Consider the following 26,684-nt stretch of genomic DNA (forward strand, 5'->3'; position numbering starts at 1 on the left):
ATAGTATTTCAGCTTTGTATCCCTAGCCTTCACAACATATAAACCCCCTTATTCCAACAAACTCATACTTCCTAAATTATTCTAAGATTAGCTATTCTGGTTTTATTATAACTAGTTTTAAATAAACATTGTAAATTAAAAAACAAAAATTCTCATTTTTTTTTTGAAGAGAATGGGAGGGGTAAATGTCCAGCAGCAACCAATTTGCTCTCTTTGTTTATGTAGGTTGATAGATACACAATGGACTGACACCATTATTCCAATTTTTCTTCCTCATTTATCACATATAAAGGATGTTCATTTTAAGCTAAAATCACTTCATAAGTAATAGCAAACCAAGGCTAGCCTGAACGTGTGGGCAAGACCAGCTATAAATGATTGTTGACAACAATATACAATGTACAGTATTTTTACTAAGTGAGACAAGATTACAGAAAAAAGCTTAACAAAATGGTGCTGCATGCAAGTACTGTACTTCAACAAATCTGACACTTAAGCAATTATCAAAAAGTAAAACTGAGTAGCAACATTCATCAATACACGTACAGTGTGTGAAGGGTGATTTCATTACACTGATCTCCAATACAAATTATACAGGGATTTTGAACAATGAACTTAAGATAATACATGACCTCAAAAGGTAAAGACATGCCAAAATAATTTGTTCTCATCTTCACTTTTGGAGTTTTCTCCTTTAGTTTTCACGATCCAATGCTAAGGCAGTAATGTTGAATCTTATTATATCATGGCACAAATATACCTTCCCCAAGCAATATTCCTTTTAAAATGTTTTTATTGTGTGGCCAACTTTTTGAATGTGTGTTACCTTTAGTTTTGTATGTTATTTAACACAGCACATGGTCTTCGTGGTACCTTCCCAGCTGCTGCATATGCAGGCAGCTTAGCGAGAACATTATCCCCACGTCTTTTCTTCAATACTTTGATGGAATGTGGGTATCGCTGGCAAGGCTAGCATTTGCTGCTCCCCCACTCCCCCCTAATTGCCCTTGCAGTGAGTGCCATTGCAGAGGGCAGTTAAGAGTCAACCACATTGCCGAAGGTCTGTAGGCCAGACCAGGTAAGGGTGGCAGATTTCCTTCTCTAAAAGGCATTAGTGAACCAGATGGGTTTTTACAACAATCAATGATGGATTCATGCTCACTATTACAGAGACTAGCTTTCAATTCCAGTTTTTAATTGAATTTAAATTCCACCAGCTGCCATGGCGAATTTTAACCTATGTCCCCAGAAAATTAGTCTGGGCCTCTAGATTACTAATTTAATGACATTACCACTACACCACTGTCTGCCCAGGAGGGATCCATCAACTATGGAGGTCAGATATTAACTTCTAAAAGGTTACAGCAACAAATGAATTTTTCAAATTCATGATTTTCATTTAAGTCAACCAGCATTTTTGTTTGCTCCCCACTTAAAAGGTAAAAACCGAGTGTGTTGCCTACTATTTTATCATAAGGTCACACACTTAAATATAAAGTGTTAAAACCCATTAAACTAATAAAAACCTTCTTGAAACAAGTTGATGTCCAACAGCTTATCTAAAATAGCATTCTACATAATTATCTAAAAATAAGTTTCTACTTTTTCTAGGTTAGCTGCAGAAAAGTATTGTGTCACGTGGCGTGTTTCAAATGACAAAAACATGCACCACTAAAGAAAAGCATTCCAGCTTTGCCTTTGCTACTTTCTCTGCCTCTGTGAATGCCTTGTGGTCTTGACGGGTCCTTTCACCTTCTTTGGGGTTGCTGGAGACATTTTAGGAGACCCACGCCGAGGTTTTTTAATCGCTGTTGGCTTTTTGGCCAACTTCACTGGCATGGGCCTGGACTTTTTAGCCACTTTTTTTGCTGATACTTTCCTTGACGGCGTGCTCCTTTTAGTAGCGACTGCTTTCTTCGGCGTGGCAGCTTTTCGTTTTTGCAGCTTAGCCTTGGCTCGTGGAACTGCCTTGTGCCTGTTTCAGATTGTAAGCATGAAATGTCAATTAAGCAGTCTATAAACTGCAGTCAAATGGCAAAAAGCTGGCAATTTATGATCATCATTATTGCTGGTATATTGCTGAGCATCTAATAATTTTATGCAACTGGACTGGAAGTTTAATTAGAAGAGAAAGTTTTAAAACTTTCTGTCTGCCATAAGAATTGCTTAAATGTCTGTCGTTACAGTTTAACCTCCAACTTTCAGCAAGGAAATGCTAAAGGAAAGAAAAATTTTAAATTTCAGGTACATACCCTTTGTCAATGTTCTGACAAAGGCTCTATAGTTTTTCTCTTTCCAGGTGCTGATGGGACTTGCTGTGTATTTCTAATATTTCCTCTTTTTATTTCAAATCTCCAATGTTTCCAGTTTTATCATCTTAGTTGAGTCTTTGCCTCTTTCAAATGCTGGTGCACTCCACAGCTTCTAACCTCAATTGATGAACTGGATACACTGCCAGTACAATGATGCTTGTTTATTATACATAAATCTTTCCTTTGGCTCAAATTTAAATCCTCAAAATTTTTAGTGCAAACATAACTCGTATACCTTTTTTTAGGTGGCTCGTCATCAGATTCTTCCTCTTCTGACTCTGATTGCTCTTCGTCATCATCCTCCTCTTCCTCCTCCTCAGATTCTTCCTCCTCTTCCTGATGCTGCTTTTCTGGGAAAAGGATACCAGGGCTAAAGAAAAATGTTAGGAATAGTTAGTCACAATTAGTGTCTTGTTTAATACAAAGAAACCTTAGTGTCAACAATTTTTCTAGAGTTCTCTGGAGTAGCAGCTTGGGCTATCCTGTTACTATGCAGTAAAACAGCAAGCTATCACAAATAAGGATGATCAAAGGGTTCAGAGTATTTAAGGTTGTATAAGATTATCCTATCATAAAGACCTAAATGAGCCCCACAAGGAAATTAAAATTACTTAAACACCATAAAGTAACAGCTTAACACTACCATTATTGTTAAATAGAACACATCAAAAAATAAATACACTTGTTTAAAGAACTAAAAAGTGGCGATGTCACATTTTTTATTGCATGTGGCATTTCTCTTTCCTTCAAAACCTCCACATACATGATGAGGGGGGAAAAATTCAAGGACTCCATTCCTGCAAGAAATTCACTCCGTTTTAGTCTTCCTCCCATCTCGCATACACGAGGTTTCTTTTTGAATCACAGAATTTATTTATTTGCCTATAAAGCAGGGGTGGCCTGGGGGCCGGATCCAGCCCGTTGCACCTTTTCATTCAGTCCGCGGTGAGGTTTCAAAACGTGCACGCGATGCAGATGTCTCTGCCATTTTAGGCCTCGCACTTCCTAGCCCATCTCCCAAGAGCTGTTGAAATCTGGCCCAGCCTCTTCAAATCTTGGAAACCAAGGAGAACCAGAACTCGAAAGTCCAAATAGGCAGACGCTGCTTGAGCTCTAGCCTTCTGAGCGGGTTGAAGACAGCACAGCGACAAGCCCCAGTCGGTGAGGACTTTCTTCATTCTGCCCACACCATTTGTGCCACTTTAGAAGCAGCTCCCGCTCGCCAGACAAAATGAAGCACAGCCTCGTGGGAACTGAGTTCACTTTCTGGCTGCGCTTCTCTTGAACAGTTAGGAGATACCGATCACGGATGGTTGATTTCTGCATAATTGTGGAAGGCAGGCAATTAGCTGTACTCCCCCTTTGATGGAGCAAAAGTTGGTAGAATCGAAATTAGTGCAAATCCCTCAGGGAGCCTGAGAGTAGTCTGCCAGGAACACTGAGCACATCTCAATACAGGTAGAATTTCTTAAATGTCCGACTGCTTCCTTCCAGCTATTTTGTCCGGAACCCTCTGTTCCCACACAATACACATGCTTGGGCTTTTGTTGTGCATGTTATTCTCACAGTTTCCTTAAAAAAAAATTTGACCATGGATGGGGAGTGTTGTGTTTTTAATGAAAAATAGACAAACAAATTTTTTTTATGGAGGTGAAAGGCAATCCCATGTGCCTGATTTGTGGAGAAGCGGTTTCTGTCATGAAAATAGTCAACGTAGAAAGACACTACAGCATGAAGTACATCAAATATGAAGAATTTCAAGGACAAGTGCTAGCGGGCAAAATTAAAGCATTTAGAATGCAAGCAATTTTCACAAGACCGAGAAAGGCAATGGAAAGTGTTACGCAAGCCAGTTATGTGGTAAATGAGCTTATTCCAAAAAAAGCTTAGACCTAATTCAGAAGGAGGGTTTGTGAAGGGGTGTATCGTTGGAACCGCTGCTTTACTAGCTCCAGAGAAAATTATTTGAGAGTGTGAGCTTATCTCGCAGGGTCGTGTCAGGTCTAATTAATAATATGGCTCAAGACATTGAAAAGTCTCTGAAAGATTCTGCAGCTAATTTTGAGTTTTACTCTCTGGCCACTGATGAGACAACAGACATAACAAATACATGCCATCTGGTGATTTTTCTGCAGGGAATCACTGCAGATTGAGATTCGAGAGGGCTTGCTTGCATTAGTAGCAATGCATGGCACCACCAAAAATGAAGATATGTTTGCGAAGGTTACATCAGCAGCGCACAGGCTTCAGTTATCATTTGAAAAATGGCCTTAAGATGGCGCTCCAGCTATGGTTGGATCTCAAAAAGGATTAGTTGCTCTAACCAAGAAAGAAATGAATCTCCTCAATCTTGATCCAAGTGAGCTGAGTGTATGTCACTGCATCATTCATCAGGAGAATCTGTGCACGCAGTCCATGCAACTGAGCAATGCAATATCGACAGTAGTATTGAGGCTCAGCTAGGGGAGTATGCTGATGCAGTTTTACGAACTGAGGAACGAAGTGAAACTTTTCATGGAGACAAAGGGAAAACCGGTATCTGAGCTGAGTGACAAGCAGCTGTGTAACTTGGTTTTCATGGTCACCATTACACAGGATCTGTCTGAGCTCAATGTCAAATCGCAAGGGCCCAACCAGCTTCTTACTTCCCTTCTTTCAAATGTGAAATCACTTGAAGCCAAATAAAAGCTTTAGAAATGCAACTGGAAGAGGGCAACACAGTGCATTTCCTAACCTTCAGAAACAAAACCTGCAACAGTGGAGTACGCCAACTTACTTCAGAAATTTTGGGAGCGATTTCAAGACCTAAAAGTGAAGGAACTGGAATTAAATATTTTTGCCACACCGCTTAATATTGAAGCAGTCAATGTACCTGAAGACCTTCAACATGAAGTTATAGAACTGCAAAGCAACATTGAACTTAAGGCTAAATACAATAACCCGCCTCTGCTGGAATTCTACAGACTCCATGTAGGTACTGATAGAGTCATAGAGTTTTACAGCACGGAAAGAGGCCCTTTGGCCCATCGTATCCGTGCCTGTCATCAAGCCCCTATCTACCCCCATCCCATTTTCCGGCACTTGACCCATGGCCTTGTATGCTATGGTGTTTCAAGTGCTCAACTAAATATTTCTTAAATGTTGTGAGGGTTCCTGCCTCTACCACCCTTTCAGGCAGAGAGTTCCAGATTACCCCCTAACCTTCTGGGTGAAAATATTTTCCTCAAATCCCCTCTAAACCTCCTTTCCCTTACCTTAAATCTATACCCCCAGGTTATTGACCCCTCCAATAAGGGGAAAAGTTTCTTCCCCTATCTACCCTATTCTATGCCCCTCATAATTTTGTATACCTCAATCAGGGCCCCCTTGGCCTTCTCTGCTCTAAGGAAAACAACCCCAGCCCAGGCAACATCCTGGTGAATCTCCTCTGCACCCTCTCCAGCGCAATCACATTGTTCCTATAGTGTGGCAACCAGAACTGCACACGGTACTCCAGATGTGGCCTAACACTTTATACAGCTCCATCATAGCCTCCCTGCTCTTGTATTCAATGCCTCGAATAATAAAGGCGAGTATCCCATATGCCTTCTTAACCACCTTACCTACCTGTCCTGCTGCCTTCAAGGATCTATCGACATGCACATCAAGGTCCCTCTGATCCTCTGTACTAACTAGGGTCCTACCATTCATCGTGTACTCCAATGCCTTATTAGTCCTCCCAAAATGCATCACCTCTCACTTTTCAGGATTAAATTCTATTTGCCACTGTTCTGTCCTTCTTACCGGCCTGTTTATATCATCCCGTAGTCTAAGGCTTTCCTCCTTGCCATTTACCACACCAATTTTCATATCATCTGCGAACCTATTGGTCACACCTCCTACATTCATGCCTAGATCATTAACGCACACTACAAACAGCAAGGGACCCAGCACCGAACCCTGCGGTACGCCACTGGACACAGGCTTCCAGTCACAAAAACAACCTCTGACTATCACCCTCTGCCTCCTGCCACTAAGTCAATTTTGGATCTAATTTGCCAAATTGCCCTGGATCCCATGGGCTCTTACCTTCTTGACCAGTCTCCCATGCGAGGCCTGGTCAAAAGCCTCACTGAAGTCCATGATGAATTTCCAAACTTGAGGAGACATGTGAAAATTACATCACTGTTTGGAACTACATACTGCTGTGAGCAGCTTTTTCATAACTTTCTCTCGTAAAGGACTGTCTGTGTGCCAGATTAACAGACGTGAATTTGGAAAAGCAGTTGCAAGTAGCATCATCAGACAAAAGAAGGCTCATTAAGGAAAAGCAAACTCAGCCATCGCATTAAAGCAGTGGATGACTTGAATGTTTCTGTATTCTCTCTAAAAAAATTAAGTTGGCTTTTGAATGTGCGCGGCCCGCAACTGATTTTGTCTATGTGTCAGTGGCCCTTGCTAAGAGAAAAGTTTCCCACCCATTCAATAAAAGGTACTAGATACACTTCCAGAGTAACAAATGATATAACATATTTTCAAGTGAACAGCACTAAGCAGCACATCAGATGGATGGTGCAGCAAGTTAGATAGTAGAAGACCTAATCTTGTCATCAAGCATACAGCAGGATTCATGATTTGAAAGAACGGTATACATGCAGGTCAATGTTCAAAAGATGAGGAATTCCTTATCTACTGTAGATAACTTCATATTCACATTGTTCAACGTCTATAGATGTACACCAAAGTCATACCAAAACTAGCAGCACTAAACAGATGAGAATGGAACACTTCATCACTGAAGAACTTTGCCTGGAGCTGTCTGATTAAGACAGCACTTCTGGGTCAAAGCATTCAAATTACTTCAGGAAACTCCATGCAAATATTGAATTCTCTACATCTTGGCCCAGGAGCTGGCTATTACACAGTGGAACAATCTAACCTCCCCTGATAAGTTCTGCTTTATGCTTGATCACAAGGAGACTTTCTACTATCTAATTTACTAACCTACCAGCAAATTCAAGAAAGTCAACTGGTGCACACAATTAACCTCAGGCAATACTAGTAGAAGCCTGGGCTCTATAGGTATGACTGCAAATGATATAACACCAGTGTAACTAGCTGTAAAGGTCCTGCCATATCCTAAAACATTCATTGCAGTGGACAAATGATGCTGATGGAATCTCTCAGGGCATCATAATGGGGCTGTTGATAGTGGTTTAACTCTTGACACCCCTGATAAATCAGGGTGATCAGCTCTGGTCACATAACCTTTGTCAGAAAAAGTGTAAGCAACATGATCCACTTATGCTGACTGCTGTGAAGCCACTGAAGGGAAAGAGAACTTTTTAAAAGCCCAAATCATTGCAATGTGTCAAAAGAGAAAATAGTGACCAAAGTGCAGCTATTAGTAAGTTTCAAAACCAAAATTGTCAAATCAAAAGCAACATTTACAGAACTAAGGTGTGCATACTACAAAATACATCATAAAATCACAGAATGGTAATAGAGCACAGGAGGCCATTCAGCCCATTGTGTCTGCACTGGCTGTCTTGTAATAGCAACTCAGCAGGCCCCACTCCCCAACCTTTCCCCATAGCACAGCAAATTTTTCTCTTCCAGTGTTTATCCTATTCCCTTTTGAAAGCCACAATTTAATTTGCCTCCGCCACACTCTCGGAGTACAATCCAGATCCTAACCACTTGCTATGTAAAAAAGGGTTTCCTCATGTGTTTCTGGTTCATTTGTCAATCACCTTGAATTGGTGTCTTCTGGTTTTTAACCCTTCTACCTACATGAACAGTTTCTCCCTATCTTGTTTGCCCTTGCACTTCTTGATTTTGAGTACCTCTATCAAATCTCCTCTCAACATTCTCTTCTCAAAGGAGAATAGCCCAGTTTCACCAATCTATCCACAGAACTAATGTGCTTCATCCCCCAGGACCATTCTCGTAAATCTTTCCTGCACTCTTTCCAATGCCTTCACATCCTTTACAAACTGTGGTGCCCAGAAAGTGACGTAATATTCCAGTTGAAGCCAAACCAGTATATTCAATGTAACATTAAAAACTGCGAGCAACTTCCTTTGGGTGGTTAACTGTCAAGCTAAACATGGGACTAAATAAACTTGCGTGTTGGAATTGACAAAATGATAAATTTCTTATAGACACTGTACAAAATTGTTAACTCTACCCGACCCCATTTTTACCTTTGGATATTCAATGAATGAGAAAGTGGCGTTTTTGAACATAAAATCAACCATGGAACTTATATTTGCTTAACTGAAATAGAACGCCCACAGAAAATGGCCAAATAAGTGTGAGATCAGAGGTCATAACTGTTACAAGCCCTTTGATCAAAACTGTAAATGCCGGTACAATAAGGGATGTGTTCTAAAATCTTTTAATTAAAAGCTTCCTTGCCTGGGGTAGAACGGGAAACAAAGTTGGAAAGAGCCACTGAATCCTTTCCCAGAAATCTGTTCAATCCATCCGTTTTTTTCACACTTCTGCAGGGTTCTCTTCAGCATATGCACTGGAGATGACAGCACAGGATAGTCATCAAAATTGTAATGCTAAAAGTCACCACTTCCACACACATTCTGCCTACAATAGCACGGGAAAAAAGCTGCAAAAGAAAGCTTTAGTTTTTGCATCCCAAAAATTATATGGTTGTCTAATTGCAACATTGCTACAATGCAGAATTTTATCACAAAAGTTTAAACTTCCATAACTATGCATTCCTTAAATAAAGAATTAATTAACATGGAATTCACTTCTGAAGAGATGTTATTTTGAACACTTGCTGCAAGAAAGCGATGGGCTACGAGTTGGGGCTTCTTGGGACGTCTGATTACCTTTCAGGAGTTGGAGAAGAATTTCTGGCTAAAGTATCCTGAATTGGCCACATGGGTCTTTTTGTTTCATCTCTTCCAGGAATATGTGAAGGGTGGGGTGGAGGGAAAAGGCACCCACAGGTGCAGTAAAATTGGGGGGAGCATGTAAAAATATACTAAGAATCCAATATAACTAGAAAGGATATTTTAATACAAATATTTTTTAACCTAACAGCAACATTTATTCTGCTCTGGATTTAAACAAAAAACATTCCAGGTAAAACTGCAAATTACCAACTCTCCAGATAGCAGCAACAACCCAGGAGAAGCTTACCCTGCTTTCCTAATTAAGCTATCAGTTTCCAGGAATGATATCAAGTCTGATCTCAGACAATAATTCATTTAAAAACTACTTTTACTTAAGTAATGCACAAATTATAGATGTAAAAGATGGTGTGTGACTTACTCTGGAAATTAGAATTTGTTGCAGGAACTTTCTCAGAGACATATTTTTTAAGAGCTGTTGTTGAGCAGGTTTTAGGTTCATTCATGGCAGTTATGGCACTAAGGATTGCATCCTCAAATGGGCCTCCACTTAACAATGGCTTGTCTCCAGCCTTTTTGAGCTGCAATGGGAGATTTAAAACAGTAAATGCAATCTTAGTCTCCAGGGCCAATTTTTTTTTTTAAAACAAATAAATGATCTTTGCATCCGTCAAGCTTTGACACTGTACTGCATGTGCAGCCAAAGTGTAGACTTCTCTTTGCTGTTCAGAAATTTAGAGATTATGCAATTTAATAGATGCAACTGCAAATATTCCTTTCCCTCAGGTGAATCACTACTGTAAAGTGCTCCATCTTGTGCTCAAACTGAGAACTGTCATGGGAGCTAATAATCAAAATGTCAGATGAGGTTTACAACTAAACAAAAACTGCCAAGATGCTAGTCTTCACTAACTTGTTCCGACCAGTTAATAGAATTCCAACCAAAGGGCAAAATACTCAGGATGACTTCCAAACACCCACCAGAGGGTGGTTGGCCAAAAATCCATTCTAATACAGCAGGATCATGTGTGCACCCCAAACTGGCAGTGACACAAACCAGACCCAAAGAGCTCCTGATTACACATATTCCACTGACTACATAGCTTGGCATCCATAATACTTACCTGGAATGTGCCCGATGCTCCCTTGCCAGTGATCTGCTCCAGCTGACCCTTATCTACTGCTCTTTGCAAAGCCTGTTTGAGTAAATAGGGCCTGCAATCAAGCACACAATAAAATCATTTTCAGTACAGGAACTGATTTATATATAGTACTTGCATACAACACAAGTTCTTAAAAAAATGAGATAAGAGGAGACATGGTGGCCACATCCAGAAGCATTAATGCCTTGCAAAATTGAATTTACTGACTAGTTTACTCTGTATTTGGAAAAAGGCAGGTTTCTGAGAAAAATCTCTTGCCAAAAATATAATAGAAGTAACATATACAGGCATCATTCTTGATTATTAGTTGCTTGATTTCTATCTGCAATCTTCTCAGCCCTCCCACTTAAAGGAAGAGGGAGAGTGCAAGCTAGGGACAGGAAGAATAGATTGGGTGAGGGGAAGAGAAAGAGAGAGAAATAGAGCGAAACACAGAAATCGATGGGGGCACAGGGTGAAGAGATTGAAACTTCAATTCAATCACTGCTCTTTTTACCCATGGGTCAAAGGGTTCTTTTAGTATTACTATTACACAAACGTCATTGCTGCTCTGCCTCTTCTTTCCCATCCCTATACTCGCTGACCTCTGTTATCCTCCCTTCTCAACATTATTTAAAATTGAAGCTTACTCCTCCCTCCTGTGACTCTGCTGGCCTATGTCCCATTTTGGAGCAAAACCCATATTTCTGAAGTTCAGTTAAATTGGCTGAAGAGATTTCCAACCATTTAGGAGACAACATTAAAGTTTGACCTGGTTACATCACTTGAACAACTGGATAATTTTAATATCTTTCGTGATTGACCTTTAAGAAAGAAAACCAGGTTAAGTTAAAGAATTGGCCCGTTTTCAAAGCAGGGATTTAAATGTGCTTCACATTGGTTGTAGCCTTGGGCAAGAACGCAAACAGGAATCTTTGCTTTCATACCTGCTCTCAGCATTCAGTTTGGGGTAATATTGAAGAAGATATTTCTTGATAAGACTGTATGATGCCTCTTTAGGTTCACACAGCTTTGTGAATGCCAGTGGTAGAGCATCCTCCAGTTTTATTGGCTGCTCCGTTGGTCCAGATGAAGTGGTTTTCTATTAAAAAAAAGAATACTAGGCTTGATCAAAAACAAGAGCTTTTGTTTGCAAAAAAAACTGACCTTCTGTAAAGTCCATGTTAAGTTTTCTGTGCAGAGGTATTATATGCAAGTTTTGAGGCGATCAAGATTCTACTCCAACTGGAAAAGCATACGGATGAACTGAAAACTGAAAACAGTTGTCAATATGGCTATTAGCTGAATCATGGAGGACTCTGGCCAAGAAGATTTTGAAAAAAAAAAGGGCAGAAAAATTCTGAAGAAAAACCGCTAACACCAAAGAGAAAGTTCATTTACTGTATGAAAGATCACCAAGATCTCTCCAATTAAAATCTCCCAGTTTTGATGGCTGGAATCCTGAGAGTGCATAGCGAGACAAAAATAACAGGAAACTATAACACCAGTAATAACTGAAATGCAGTTCAAAAAGCTACTGCCAGTGGCTGCCTCTGAACATATACCAAAATTCAAGTTGTAGCCAATAAAAGCTTAACAGACATGTTGAAATTTTCAGTTAGGTTAAGGTCTGAATTTTAGCAGGACTGATTATACAGCAATGGAACCATTGCTAGTTAGTTCTGCTTAGAACAAAATTTCACACCTTTTCTTAGATAGTTTGGTATTTGGAGAAATCCTCCTTACACAATGTCAACAACAGGTATCAGAATATTCAAAAAGCATGTCAGACACCAACTGTGACACGAATATCTAGGTTTTAGACCAGTAAATGTTTCCTCAGTTGAAAATGCAGCCAGCTTAATATTAGAAAAGTAGAAAATGACTTAATAGACCAGAGGGTTAAAAACACGTTTTAGCAAAAACAGAGTCTCATTCCTGTTTGCTTGGTATATATTTTCAATTCCTCTGGCCTCATCAGCATAAATTATGAACAGCCCAATTAACTTAAATATGAAATACTGTAGGCATGTCAGTGCGCTCTGAACTCCAACAATTCTTTCTTGTCCAGCATATTTCAGGTTTCCAATATGCTGGGCTGGATTTTGCAGTCAGCACTGAAGCAATGCAGTGGTTTTCCTCCTTCCCAATTGCATTTAAATCTGGTGCTAAGTCAAGAGGACCTCCAGGCGTCAGGAGCACTACTGTCAGCAAGCAGGGTAAGCAGCTAAACACATTTAACAATTCTAATAGACAGAAAATCAAGGTATTGAAAGTATTTTACTTTTCCCTTTTAAATTAAGTTTTCAGATAGCAAAACAATAGTTGAATTTAGACAGAAGCTGAAAGGTCAATATAAATAAACTAAATTGTAATGTGGAATTTATCAGAATGGAGGAATCTGACATTCCCCAAATACAGAATTAGCTTTTCAGGACCAGTGACTTCAGTAATTATGTAATTTGTATGCTATTAAAAACCCAGTTACACCTCATTCAATGAGGTGCAACTTTTTCAAGGATTTTTAAAAGTGTAAGAGTGGAAGCTTTCATATTTATAGCTTTCCCACTGATTGCTTTCTGGGAGTCCCTTAACAATGTACCCTCTAATGAAGAGCAGAATCATTGACAGCAACTTCTGTATTTTCACATTATTCTGTGCTTGTGCAGACTCCTGAAGTCATTGTTAGTTTTGATGGAGTAACGATGGTGAACGCTGACAGTTTCACCATCGTTATAACCACAAAAACCAGGACTTTATAGGTGCAAATATACTGGAGCCAGCAAGATTAGTTACAAATTCTTGGATTTGCCTAGTTTGACTATTTTCCCCACAGATATTACTGGAGCAGTGGTCTTAAAAGATAGAGCAGGCTTAGCACAGTTGTTTTACACCAGCTAAACACAACTGCACTGCCGACTGACTGAACAATGCTCTAGGCATTAGCTATTACGGTAGAAAAATGGGCAATGGACATGTAAAACATCTTTAATTGCACTTTTACACCAGTTGCAAGCACTTCTTTACCTTTTTATCCTGTTTTGATTTATTTGCTTGTTTTCCTGCATTTGCGACCACCACAAAACTTCCCGAAGCACCTTTTCCCTTCACCTGAAAAGGGCACATGCAAGATTACTGCACATTACATACAGGTAGAATGCTTTGAACCAGTTCAAACAAAGCTCAACAATAGCACTATTCTGTACTTGCATATTGAACCATCTGGAAAAAATATTTTTTGCTCAGCACAGTAAGTGCACCATCCCCCACAAAAGTTTAATAAAACAAAATCCCTTGCAGTCAGTGTCTCAGCATAGTGGAGTAAAGATTTCACTGAAATTCAGACTTCCATTGCACTCATCAAAATGACAGATATCACAGCTGGCAGAAGCTTGTACTACCAAGCATACCCAAGTCAAGCACAGCATTGGTTGGATGCAGAACAAAGCCTCAATATATCAGCCTCCAGACATGATCCCCCTAGTATCAGAGAGCAAGAGAAAGAGAAAAAAAGAGGCCACAAGACTTGCTGGACTGACACTCATCTAGGTCACCTTCCACCATCCTGGTAATCACAAAAAACGATAATGGAGTTGTTGATTAATCATAGCAATCAGTCTCTAACAATTAAGTCTACAGAGACCCTAGCTGGAGGCAAGGAAAACCTCAGACTTGTGGGAATAGGTCCAAAGTTACTGTCCTATTTACTTCAAAGCGCGTTACACTTGCCGCATCGTATCTCAAATTAATCATAAATTGCATCCCAGAATATCATTTTCTGCAAGAAATCTATCTAACTTACATTTGAATTAATCAATACTAACAGCTTCCATCATCCCTCATGGGAGTATGTTCCATAGATTGACCACTTGCTCATTGAAGTGTTTCCGCAGATTAGTTTTGCGATTACTCCCTTCATTCGTAGGCCATGCCCTTTGATTCTGCTGTTCTTGACATGAAAAAGCTTGTCATTGGTCTCCAGTAACTTGTCCCTTAAACAGTGCACTTGAGTAACCTCTCAACCTTCTCCTTTTCAGTATGCCCAAATATGCAATTTATATAATTGCTCCTCAAAATCTAGTCTCTTAGCCCCTTAATCATTCTTTCAATAGCTGTAGTATCCTTTCTGTACTGTGGCAGCAGAACTGTACAGAATATTCTAGGTGCAGTCACACTAATGATTATTAGAGTGGCAAGATCTCATTCTGGAAAGAAAGGATGATAGAAAGAAATATAGAGAGAGAAAGAAAGGTGAAAAAAAGTTAGAAAAAGAGAAGTGATACCATCCTTCCAGGATGTATTGAAACTTCATAATCCATTAACTACATTACCAGATTGAAATCCAGTCCTATTCATCTGGTTGCCTCTACATTTTACTTCATTTCCATTGATATATTGGGCAGGGGAGTGGGGGGATTTCTCATAAAATAATCTAATAATTACCTGTTTGATAGCACCACGTTGTATTTCCCGTTTTAAGGCTTGTTTTAGTATATATCCCCTGCGCTCCAATTCCAGCGATGGATACTTGTTAATGATATATTTTCTTATGGCAACAACGGAAGCACCAGACTTCTGAAAACAAGCCTGAAGAAAGAAACACTGAGTATTTTTAAAATGCTCTCTTTACAGCATGCTGGATTGAAATGGCTCACTACAATGATCATCCTACAAAGAGGGCATCCTGTTTTAACCAAGTTACTAACTTGATTGTTGACAATTACCACCAATGACTGATAACATCCTACAGCAGCAAGCCACACACTTTAAACATTTGTTTGAATTTCTAAATCATGTGCCAACATTCAGATACAATATTATTGCTTATAAGTTGGGAAAACTTGCTGTAACTATTATACAGTCTGCGAAGTCCAAGGTGCCAATCAGGCAGCTACAACTGACCTTTGTGCCCAGAGCTGGGGTGAATTCCTAATTCTGAAGCTACAGTAGTTGCTTGGCCTCGAGTTTTATTCTTCTTTATTCTCCGTGACAACGTTTAGTGGTAGCATTCTCACAAGAGTCAGGCGGCATGCTTTCAAGCCCCAGTTAAGGCACTTGAGTACAAAATTGAAACTTGCCTTCAGTGCAGTACTGTGGGAGTGTTGCACTGTCAAATGCGCTCCAAAGGGGAACTGGGGAGATCTCCCAGTATATTGGCCAATATTTATCCTTCAAATCCATCTCTAAAACACAGTTTATCTGGACATTGATCTCATTGCTGTTCAACAGAGCTTACTGTGTGTTAATTGGGTGCTGCATTTTCCAACATTGCAATAGCGATAATAAACACCATTGGCTGTAAAGTGCTTTTGGACTTGAGGATGTGAGAATTGCGATATAAATTCAAGTTTTAATTCATCCTTTCAGCCAACGGAGACAAAGTTGAAAAAAACAAAGTAGAATTGAGTTTCAGTTGTCTACAGTGATGGTAAAGCCCAAGTACTTAAATAACTCTATATGGGCATAAGGGAAGCAGACAAATAATCAACATTCAGCAGCAACTTCAAGTTATATTTTTGCAAGAAGCTTTAATTATTGACATGACTGAAACCGTCACAAATACTGTACTCTTGCCACCAAATCCAACCTCTCCCTAGTCACTGCCCCAGGCTCAACCAGGCTGTTCACAATATCAGCAGCCTGCTCAACAACGAGCTGAGCTCCCAACCTCATATCCTCTCCAACTCAAAGACTGCCTACTTCCACAACCATTACATTACCCACCTTCCCTACTATCTCCTGCTGAAAACCCTCAATGTCTCTTTCTGCCTCAGGACTCATCTATTACTGAGGGTGCCTCCCATCTTCTACCCTCCAGAAACTTCAAAGCTCAGCCGCCTATATCCTATCCATCACTAGATTCTGCTCATCCATCACCCAGTTTTCGATGAACTGTCCCTCAACACCTCAAATTTAAAATTCTCACCCTTTTATTGAAATCCCACCATAGTATCACCAAAACCCATGGCTGTAATCTCTTCTATCCCTATAACGCCAGTCCAATACTCTGTTATTCTAACTGCCCTTTAGTTCATCCCCACCTCACCCCATTGTTGCCAATGGTGCCCTTAGCCACCTGGGCTAAATCCTCTGCCTCTCCATGTTGGATCATGTGTTCAAGACTCCAGGGTTTAAACTCATGACCGCCTGTCTTAAGAGATGAAAGTGCTATCACTGTGCCAACAGTTGCAGATTAACATTGTTATGGGCATTGCCATCAACAGAATGTGGGCTTTAAAGATCGTTGAAGTTACGCTTGTTATGTTTCTATGATTTAAATATCAAGGAAAAATAACAAAGCGATATAAGTTGCTTAAAATACAATGAGAAAACTTAATGGAAGTTGCTCGTGTAGATTGCAACACCTCTAGGAGACTTTCCACCATACCTTAATAGCTTCTACGACAATAGCATCCATTTTTGGTCGTGCTGTAGCACTGATCTGAGAATTTTTCTGCACTCGAGCCAGTTGACTGGCAGACAATGTAGCCCAAGATGGAATGGTCTTCTTAATCTTCTTATCCTTGGTTGGCTCCTTTTCTCTGTAAGGGTCACAAATAATAAAGCTTTAATGCTATTCACTATATATTCTATAGGAAACAATTTATTATCTCATTTACGTAAAATATTAATGGATTTTTCCTTCAATTTATTCTTTCACAGGATGTGAGCATCGCTGGCTCGGCCAGCATTTATTGCCTATCCCCAAGTGCCTTGAGAAGGTGATGGTGAGCCACTTTCTTGAACCACTGCAGTCCACAGTACTTTTAAGGCAGGGCGTTGCAGGGTTTTGACCCAGTGACAGTGATATAGTCCCAAGTCAAGGTGGTGTGGGGCTTGGGAGGGGAACTTGCAGGTGGTGGTGTTCCCATGCATCTGCTGCTCTTGTCCTTCTAGGTGGTAGAAGTCACAGGTTTGGAAGGTGCTGAAGGAGCCTTGGTGAGTTGCTGTAGTGCATATTGTAGATGGTAGACACTGCTGCCACTTTGCGTTGGGTGGTGGAGGGACTGAATGTTTAAGGTGATGGATCGGGTGCCGATCAAGCAGGCTGGATGGTGTCATGCTTCTTTGTTGGAGTGGAGAATATTCCATCACACAATTGACTTGTGCCTAGTAGTCGGCAGGCTTTGGGGAGTCAGGAAGTGAGTTACTCACAAGAAATAGCAAGAGCAGACCATTTGGCTCATCAAGCCTGCTCTGCCATTCAATATGATCATAGCTGATCTGGGGCTTCAATCCCATTCGCCACAGAACTCCCAGCCTCTGGCCTGCTCTTATAGCCACACTATTCATATGGCTGGTCCAGTTCAGTTTCTGGTCAATGGTAACCTCCAGGATCTTGATAGTGGGGGTTTCAGCGAAAATAATGCCATTGAATGTCATGGGGAGATGGTTAGATTTTCTCTTGTTGGAGATAGTCATTAACTGGCACTTGTGTGGCGCGAATGTTACTTGCCACTTTTTGGCCCAAGCCAGAATGTTGCCTAAGTCTTGCTGCATACGGACACAGACTGCTTCAGTATCTGAGGAGTTGCAAATGGTGCTGACCATTGTGCACCGAACATCCCCACTTCTGACCTTATGACGGAGGGAGGTTCAATAGGCCTGGAATATCACCTGAGGAACTCCTGTAGCAATATCATGGGACCGAGATGATTGATGTCCAAAAACTACAACCACCTTCCTTTGTGCTAGGTATGACCCAACTAGTGGAGAGTAACACGCCCCACCAGCCCCGATTCCCACTGACTCCAATTTTGCTAGGACTCCTGTCACATTCAGTCAAATGCTGCCTTAATGTCAAGGGCAGTCACTCTCGCCTCACCTCTTGAGTTCAGTTCTTTTGTCCATGCTTGGATCAAGGCTGCAAGGAGGTTAGGAGCTGAGTGACCCTGCCAGAACCCAAACTGAGCGTCAGTGAGCAGATTATTGCTGAGTAAATGCTGCTTGACAGCACTGGTGACGACATCTTCCATCAGTTTGCTGATGATCAAGAGTAGACTGATAGGGTGGTAATTGGCCATTTTGGATTTGCCCTGCTTTTTGTCGACAGGGCATACCTGGGCCATTTTCCACATTGCCAGGTAGATGTCTTTTGAATGCTTCACAGCACTCATTTTCATCAAATGAATAACTTCATTGAAAAGAATGATCGTTTGACCAAAACATTGGGAGAACTCATTACTCTCCATCAGATTGAACATCCCATAGCATTATGTCCGCCACACCACAGGAACAGGCAGATGGGAATTTGATTCAACACCTCAATAGAAACACCACCATGGCAGAACTTCTCCCATTATGCACTGAGCTGACAGCTCAGATTACGACCTAAAACATCTGATATTGTGCTCAAAGGAACAATCTTCTGTTTAAAAGTTGACAATGCTATAACTCAGCTTGGAAGGCACATGATTCACTGTAGAATAGCACAACAAATATAATTATCAATTTAACCCAAACTCCCCTTTGGCCCACTGCCAGGAATGGGGATTTGTAGAATCCCACAGCTCTAGCTTTTACAAGTCTGAAGCCCATATTAGCATTTTAAATTGGTTATTGGCCATTATCAGTTGGCCTGAAAATAAGTTTTCATTTACAAATAACCTTTTCAACCGATGCATATTAACTGTTTCATACATGATTGCTGGGGTCAGGAAGGAAGGGAGTGAGGGTGGTGACAACGTAGAAATGCTGTTCTTGAAACTGACACTCCCATCTCCTCCCTCCAGAAAAGTGCACATTGGTTCGGGTGCCCTGCATGCTTCTATTCAGTGTCCAACATTTAAATGTTGTATTTTGGGTTCTCCTACCTTGTCTGCTTTAGAAGCGAAAGGGGCTATTCAGCCCTTGCAGCCCATGTAAAATCAGTACTCTCAGAGACAGATTTCACACAATCCCATTTCCCTGCCTTCTCCTTCCAATCGTTATACTCTTCATGCTCAGCTGGGTTTTAATGGCTCCATTCTGACATTTGTCTTCCTTAAGTTTCCCACTCTCTTGCTTTCACCCCAAGCTACCCATTTAGAACGAGGAATGGGAAAAACTACATTAGCAGAGCCAGATAATAAATTCTTGTTTTGTTAAAACATTGGACTGAGGAAAGCTTTAACTGAAGACACTGAAAAGTAAACACACTCTTTCGTAATATGTTACCATCACAATTTGGATTTGTACATTTCTCAATTGCCATGGATTCACTTACTCCTTTTTAGGCTCCTCTGAAGATTTGGTTTCTTTCTCTTCATCGCCACTTTTTTCTGCTTCTTTCTTTTCCTCCTCTTGGGCTGAAGTGTCATTTTCTGGTTCCTCCTCTGCTGACACAGATTCTTCAGAAGTCACATCAGCATCTTATTGTAGAGAAAAAGGCAATTATTTTAAAAGAATGTGAAATCTGAACATGGTATCTAACAAATCTAGGTACTGAGCACCAGAATTAAGAGTCTCTGAAATAAGCTGAAATTATGTTTTCCCAGTCTAGACTGCCAAAGGGACACACCCTGCTTATTTAAGTCCAGAGCACTGAGGAGCAGTTGGGTAGAACCAATGCTCAAGGTATCTCCTTTCTAATGCTGGGGTACAGTTTAAATTTAACCAGATAATAACTTGCAGTTTATTGGTGTAGAATTCAGGGGAGGCAGTGGCATTGTCACTGGACTGGTATTCTAGTGACCTAGGGTAATGCTCTGGGGACCCAGGTTCGAATCCCACCATGGCAGATGGTAAAATTTGAATTCAGTAAAAATCTGGGCTTAAAAGTCTGATGATAACCATGAAACCATTGTCAATTGTTGTTGTAATATCTGCCATCCTGGTGTGGCCTACATGTGACTCCAGACCCACAGCAATTTGGTTAAAATGCCCTCTGAACAAGGGCAATTAGGGATGGGAAATAAATGCTAGCCAGCGACGCCCACATCCCATGAACGAATATAAACAAAAATTAGTAAGCATCCTATTGCTAGCTAGCATGAACGTACCAATTTTCTTGGTAAAAGTGAATAATTCCAGATAATATTTGCACAACAACCATCTTAAACAAGAGACAGCCCAGGTATATGCCCTAACATTACAAAGCACCACAACTGCCAGGTACCCCACCAAAAACAACTGTGGGGTCAACAGTGGCCAGAAGTTTAATGTGTTTGCCCATATTAGCGCGACTGTTAGGATATTAAGGCAAGTGGCTGTCATTTGTGGCAAACTCCTGACCCGCTCTCCAATATCAGCATGGCTCAAATCAGAAGTGTAATGGAATACTCAACACTCATCAAGATAGGGGCAATCAAGTGCTCAGGAAGCTTGACACCATTCAGGACAGAGCAGTTTGTCTGATCTGCCCCAATGCCATTAGTTGTATATACAAACAGAATGCACTGCAATCAATCACCAAGGTTACTCTAACAGCACCATCCTCCTTTGAAATCAGCAATCACCATGTTGGAAACAAGATTTAAATGCAACTTGTACCTGCAGTAGGTTTGTTTTTCACAGGAGTTTCCTGTGCAGAAGGGCTAGCATTCCGTCGAATAGGCATGTCTGCAACGTTATTCACAGTGGCCTGTTAAAGAGACAGTAGGAGATGGATTCAGCCAAATTACTATTCTGAATGCAAACCTGGCAAAATAAACTTTACCAACAATGGACAGGGAACTGATAAAATGACAGAAGGTCTAGCATACATTGGCCCCACAACTGCCCAGTTTAGTGAGTCAGAAAGTCTAACATTTCCAGTTTCAGTAAACAAGACAGAAATGTTCAACTGGAGTTTTTTAACTAAACGAGAAAGAATTAAAACAAAAAGTGCACATATAATGGAAATAATACTAACTGAAAAATGAGCTAATATAAAAACACTTCCCTGTTTCATCAATGTCTAACGAAAATGGATCAAATTTTGAATTTGAAGACTCAATTGTCAGATTGAGCTATACGATGATAGCCATGTCTTTTGATATGATAATTAGATTGAGTTATCAATTCAATGGGCTTAGACTGGCCTTTTCAATAGCCCACAAAAACCTCGATTTGTAAGAGTGAAATTAAATGGCAGGCTTGCCTAGTTTCTCAAGTCAACCATTTCTGCAATTAGAGGTTAATATTAAATCTTTTTAGGTGCATGTGTACGAACTCCAATGAACAAATTTGAAAATGACTTCACACTTACAGAAATTGGATAAAATCTTCAAATTACTGAGGTAATGACAAACTATAACACAGAGTCATATTTGTCATCATACAGGTGAACCCCGGCACACAAAGTAAAGTTTGTGCCAATTATGACACTGTAAAGATCAAACACTTGCACCATCTGATTTTTATCCTTCGACAAATGAAGGCTGCCCTGCTGAATGCTTTAGAACACTGTAAAAGGTAGCTCAGGTGCCCCAGAGCCTGAAAATTGTGAGGTGTTTAAGCTGACATTCAGAGTGCCCATTTCTAGAAAATTGCAAATGGTACAAGCAAAGCAAACAATGTCACTCAATGCTTTTTTGCACAAAATCCCCAAATAACTTCGATTCCTTCAACTATCTCTGAGTTACTGAGATTATGGGAGCATAATGATCATGTTGCTAGACAGCTGGTGCATAGGCCAGAGAACGTGGGCTCAAATCTCAAACAACTGAGAATTTGTTTTTACAACAAATTGCATGTATATACTTTAACACAGTAAAAACATCCCAAGGAACTTCACAGGGGCAATTACTTAACAAAATTTTACACTGAGTCACATAAGGAGATAATGTGGCAGCTGATGTAAAACTTAGTTGGAGAGGTAGGTTGAAAAGGGGGAATGAGAAATGCAATGATTTTCCAGGGAATTCCAGAGATTGCGGCTTCAGCAGCTGAAGGTACAGCTGCCAATGGGGGAGTGATTAAAATCAGGGATATGCAAGAGCTCAGAATTGGAGGAGTGCAGCTATTTTAGCTAGTTAGGGATAGGGAGCAGTGAGTGGAAGGTGGAAGATGGGAAACCTGCCAGGAGTGTGTTAGAATACTAAGATAATAGCAAAATATTGCGGATGCTGGAAATCTGAAACAAAAACAAAAATTGCCAGAAAAGCTCAGCAGGTCTGACAGCATCCGTGGAGAGAAACAGAGCCAAGATTTCGAGTCCGTAGGAGGGGAGGGGAGGGGGCGGAGGGGAGGGGGCGGAGGGGAGGGGGCGGAGGGGAGGGGGCGGAGGGGAGGGGGCGGAGGGGAGGGGGCGGAGGGGAGGGGGCGGAGGGGAGCCGGCAGCCGGAGGGTGGGTAGTGGGGCGAGCTGGCAGGGGGGGGGAGAAAGAGTTGGGGGGGGGAGGAGAAAGAGTGGGGGGGGGGAGGAGAAAGAGTGGGGGGGGGGAGGAGAAAGAGTGGGGGGGGGGAGGAGAAAGAGTGGGGGGGGGGGAGGAGAAAGAGTGGGGGGGGGGAGGAGAAAGAGTGGGGGGGGAGGAGAAAGAGTGGGGGGGGGGAGGAGAAAGAGTGGGGGGGGGGGAGGAGAAAGAGTGGGGGGGGGGAGGAGAAAGAGTGGGGGGGGGGAGGAGAAAGAGTGGGGGGGGGAGGAGAAAGAGTGGGGGGGGGGAGGAGAAAGAGTGGGGGGGGGGAGGAGAAAGAGTGGGGGGGGGAGAAAGAGTGGGGGGGGGGAGAAAGAGTGGGGGGGGGGAGAGAAAGAGTGGGGGGGGGGAGAAAGAGTGGGGGGGGAGAAAGAGTGGGGGGGGGAGAAAGAGTGGGGGGGGGGAGAAAGAGTGGGGGGGGGGGAGAAAGAGTGGGGGGGGGGAGAAAGAGTGGGGGGGGGGGAGAAAGAGTGGGGGGGAGAAAGAGTGGGGGGGGAGAAAGAGTGGGGGGGGGAGAAAGAGTTGGGGGGGGGAGAAAGAGTTGGGGGGGGGGAGAAAGAGTTGGGGGGGGAGAAAGAGTTGGGGGGGGAGAAAAAGTTGGGGGGGGGAGAAAGAGTTGGGGGGGGGGAGAAAGAGTGGGGGGGAGAAAGAGTGGGGGGGAGAAAGAGTGGGGGGGAGAAAGAGTGGGGGGGGAAAGAGTGGGGGGGGGAAAGAGTGGGGGGGGGAAAGAGTGGGGGGGGAAGAGTGGGGGGGGAAGAGTGGGGGGGGAAGAGTGGGGGGGGGAAGAGTGGGGGGGGGAAGAGTGGGGGGGGGAAGAGTGGGGGGGGGAAGAGTGGGGGGGGGAAGAGTGGGGGGGGGAAGAGTGGGGGGGGGAAGAGTGGGGGGGGGAAGAGTGGGGGGGGGAAGAGTGGGGGGGGAGAGTGGGGGGGCGAGCTGGGGGGGGGGAAAGAGTGGGGGGGGGGAAAGAGTGGGGGGGCGAGCTGGGGGGGAAGAGAGTGGTGGGGCGAGCATGGGGGGGAGCGGTGGGGTGAGCAGGGTGGGGGGGAGCGGTGGGGTGAGCAGGGTGGGGGAGAGTGGTGGGGCGAGCGTGGGGGGGGGGTGAGAGTGGTGGGGCGAGCATTGGGGGGGGGTGGGTCGAGCATGGGGGGTTGTGGGGGGGGTGGGTGGAGCATGGGGGGTTGCGGTGGGGCGAGCAGGGTGGGGGGGGGAGAGTGGTGGGGCGAGTGGGGGGGGGAGAGTGGTGGGGCAAGCGGGGGGGGAGAGTGGTGGGGCAAGCGGGGGGGGAGAGTGGTGGGGCAAGCGGGGGAGAGTGGTGGGGCGAGCAGGGGGGGGGAAAGAGTGGTGGGGCGAGCAGGGGGGGGGGGGAAAGAGTGGTGGGGCGAGCGTGGGGGGGGAGAGAGTGGTGGGGCGAGCGTGGGGGGGGAGAGAGTGGTGGGGCGAGCGTGGGGGGGGTGGGGCGAGCATGGGGGGGGGGGAGTGGTGGGGCGAGCATTGGGGGGGTGGTGCGAGCATGGGGGGGTGGGGCGAGCTGGGGGGGTGGGGCGAGCTGGGGGGGTGGGGCTAGTGAATGTGGAGGAGAGCTGTTGGGGAGGGAGTGGGGTTCCCCTCCCCAGTCCCTGAGAGTGGCGCATGCTCAGTCCCATCCCACCTCGACAAAAGCAAACAAACCAACAAACCCGTTCATTCAAAACACAAACTGGGCACAAACCCCAACACCTCCATCCACAAACCCAGGCACATCGGCACATAACAGCACTCAGCACAACCTGCCCAGTTCTCCCATATCCTTTTAAAACATTTGCCGACGAAGGTGATGTAGCCCCGAGATATTTAAAAAAAAATCCCAACCACAAAATGGCGCTGCGAGATCAACATTGCGGCCTGAAAGACTGGGGCCCTCCGGCCGCCAGGAGGATTGCTCGGGGTTGCAGCTGGGGCTCTGAGCAGCGCTATTTGAGCCTCTCGGTGCCCCTACCTTCCCTCTCTCTCAGTCTCTGTCCCTCTTCCTCTCCGGCCGCTGCTCCCGCTCCGCCGCCTCTTTCCCCTCGACCGGAAACACCGTCACCCAACGGACAGTGCGCGCGACACATTCAAACAAAAACAAAGCCACAAACCCTGTTCCAAAATTCGAAACAGCACCTCTGGCGCGATACCCATCGGGCGGGCAGTCTGGAGGAGTCCGCCCCAACTTATTCGTGTTTTTAAAAAAAACTCTTGCAACGACCCTTTATTATTCTTTTGCCCTCATCAAGATGGCGGCCGAGGGGGTTTGCCACTCACCAAGATGGCGGCGGCGGTTGCCGTTCTGGTCGGCACGGCCGTTGGGGGGAGGCTTTTGCCCCGTACAAAGATGGTCCATCATTTTCAAATTTCAAATACATTCCTTCCGTTTAGTTTTTTTTCTCACTATTTGCTGTCGGTCCGACGAAGAATGGCATTTTTGTGTGCCAGGTTTAAAGTTCAGCAGCAAGCATGGAACAGTGTTTTTGGAGCTACTGAGAATTTAGTCAAAAACAAAGTAAAAGGAAGACCATCCGCCGAAGGTAATGGATCAGACAGACTTCACTAAATATCAGGAACCTTAGTGAAGAGGATCAGCCTCTGATCCAGGCAGCCTGTTTTCAATTTTTACTTTAGTGTTCTAGAGGGGAAAAAAATACTAACTTCATTAAATAGTTTGTTTCATTGTTGTTTTAATTTCTCCCATTTAAAAGAGAAGAGCTTCAGCAGCCAATCTGAGCCAGGAGGTGGGGTTTGGTCATTGTAAATAAGGCCGAATCTCTGCTCCATCAACCAAGCAAGCAGAATCCAACCTATCAGCTCACACAGTTTACATTTAAAACATCCAATTAAACGGCCACCACGTCAACATTTTTCAGATAAACTAGTGCATCTTTTAGGATGCAATTTACAAGACAAGTGTCGGCTCATATGACTGCTTAGACAGCAACATTAAGTGGTCTAGAAAGCAAATCATTCAGGTTTTCTTAAACTTGTTTATTTTTAAGCTTAAAATAAATTCGGTAAATGGGAGAATTTAATTACATGAATAAAATTGAATCAATAGTTGAAATAATAGTTCACTGGATGCCTTTGGGTGCTTTTGTTTTAATGTGTGTAGTAAACAAGTTGCAATTGTGGTTTTAGACATTAAAAACAAAATTCAGCAGGTCTGACAACTATGGAGAGAGAAACAACTAACGTTTCGAGTCTGTATGACACTTCTTCAGAGCTAAAGAGAAGTTCTGCTCTGGACTACACTGGTTATACCACAGACCCAATTTCTGTTGCAGATCTATTCTTTTGTTATATTTAAAGTATCTTTGATCAGTACTTTTCCTTCCATGCTACTGCTAATCAATCTCCTGCACAGACTAAGATTGGCCACTGGTTCCAATTTTTTTCAGCTTCAGTCTGTTCCTGGCCAGAATATCACCTCCCTGGGCTGAAGAACAAACCTGTGCTGCTTATGGATTTCATGAAGACCTCCAACTTTGCCATCATCTTTCCAATCCTGCAACTGACTCTGGAGCCCCTTCCTGGATCCTCATTCCCAACAAAATTTCTCTATCAGTGTGTCCTCCGATACTCTACCATCAAACAGCTTGTCAACTTCAATCTTTACACCCATCTCCAACTCAGACAACAGTTCATTGATGCACTATGCTGATTCCATCATTATTCTATTATGGAGCCTCCAACTTAACTCTTTTGCCTACTATTGATTTACAGGTTGAATCCTTTTGTCGTCCAACGTTGACTTAAATCAGTTTCACTGAAAAGTATGGAAATTAATAAGACCAGGATAGCCTCTAAACAATATTTTTATTTATAAAGGAAGATCAGAGGAGACTGAGGAGTGACCTTTTTGAAATGTATACAATTATGAGGGGTCTAGATGGAGCAGATAGGAACACCCTATTCTCTTTGGTTGAGGGGTCCATAACCAGGGGCACAGATTTGGGATAAGAGGTAGGAGGGTTAGAGGGGATTCAAGGGGAAAATTTTTTCATCCAGTGGGTTTGGTGAAATCTAGAACTCACTGTCCAAAAGACTGGTA

At 42.9% G+C, this 26,684-nt stretch overlaps 1 protein-coding gene across 4 annotated transcripts; it reads right to left on the reverse strand.

Annotated features, from left to right (window-relative positions):
* Window positions 1–393: 393 nt before the first annotated feature.
* Window positions 394–25,262, reverse strand: hp1bp3 (heterochromatin protein 1, binding protein 3). 4 transcript variants are annotated; one of them, XM_078558236.1, is made up of 12 exons: window positions 24,739–25,262; window positions 20,782–20,872; window positions 19,517–19,661; window positions 16,700–16,853; window positions 14,755–14,898; window positions 13,339–13,422; window positions 11,259–11,413; window positions 10,294–10,384; window positions 9,591–9,750; window positions 8,712–8,823; window positions 2,548–2,682; window positions 394–1,975 (listed from the first exon to the last, which is right to left on the reverse strand). In XM_078558236.1, the coding sequence occupies exons 2-12, from the start codon at window positions 20,846–20,848 to the stop codon at window positions 1,702–1,704; spliced, it is 1,521 nt and encodes a 506-aa protein (XP_078414362.1). In that variant the 5' UTR covers window positions 20,849–20,872; window positions 24,739–25,262; the 3' UTR covers window positions 394–1,701. The 4 variants fall into 4 exon arrangements, with proteins under 4 accessions (XP_078414362.1, XP_078414360.1, XP_078414361.1 ...); XM_078558234.1 differs by having other exon boundaries at window positions 24,764–24,840; XM_078558235.1 differs by having other exon boundaries at window positions 24,600–24,805.
* Between the last annotated feature and the right edge of the window lie 1,422 nt (window positions 25,263–26,684).

Source organism: Cetorhinus maximus, chromosome 15 (assembly GCF_964194155.1).
Source record: "Cetorhinus maximus chromosome 15, sCetMax3.hap1.1, whole genome shotgun sequence".
NCBI classification, from domain to species: Eukaryota; Metazoa; Chordata; class Chondrichthyes; order Lamniformes; family Cetorhinidae; genus Cetorhinus; species Cetorhinus maximus.

Excerpts from the sequence above, each read along its gene's own strand:
- hp1bp3 (XM_078558233.1), bottom strand. The coding sequence starts at position 24,499 with ATGTTGATCTCGCAGCGCCATTTTGTG. Across the intron at positions 19,662-20,781 it reads GAAAAACAAACCTACTGCAG|ATGCTGATGTGACTTCTGAA; the intron begins GTACAAGTTGCA and ends CTCTACAATAAG. Across the intron at positions 9,751-10,293 it reads GAGCATCGGGCACATTCCAG|CTCAAAAAGGCTGGAGACAA; the intron begins GTAAGTATTATG and ends CTCCCATTGCAG.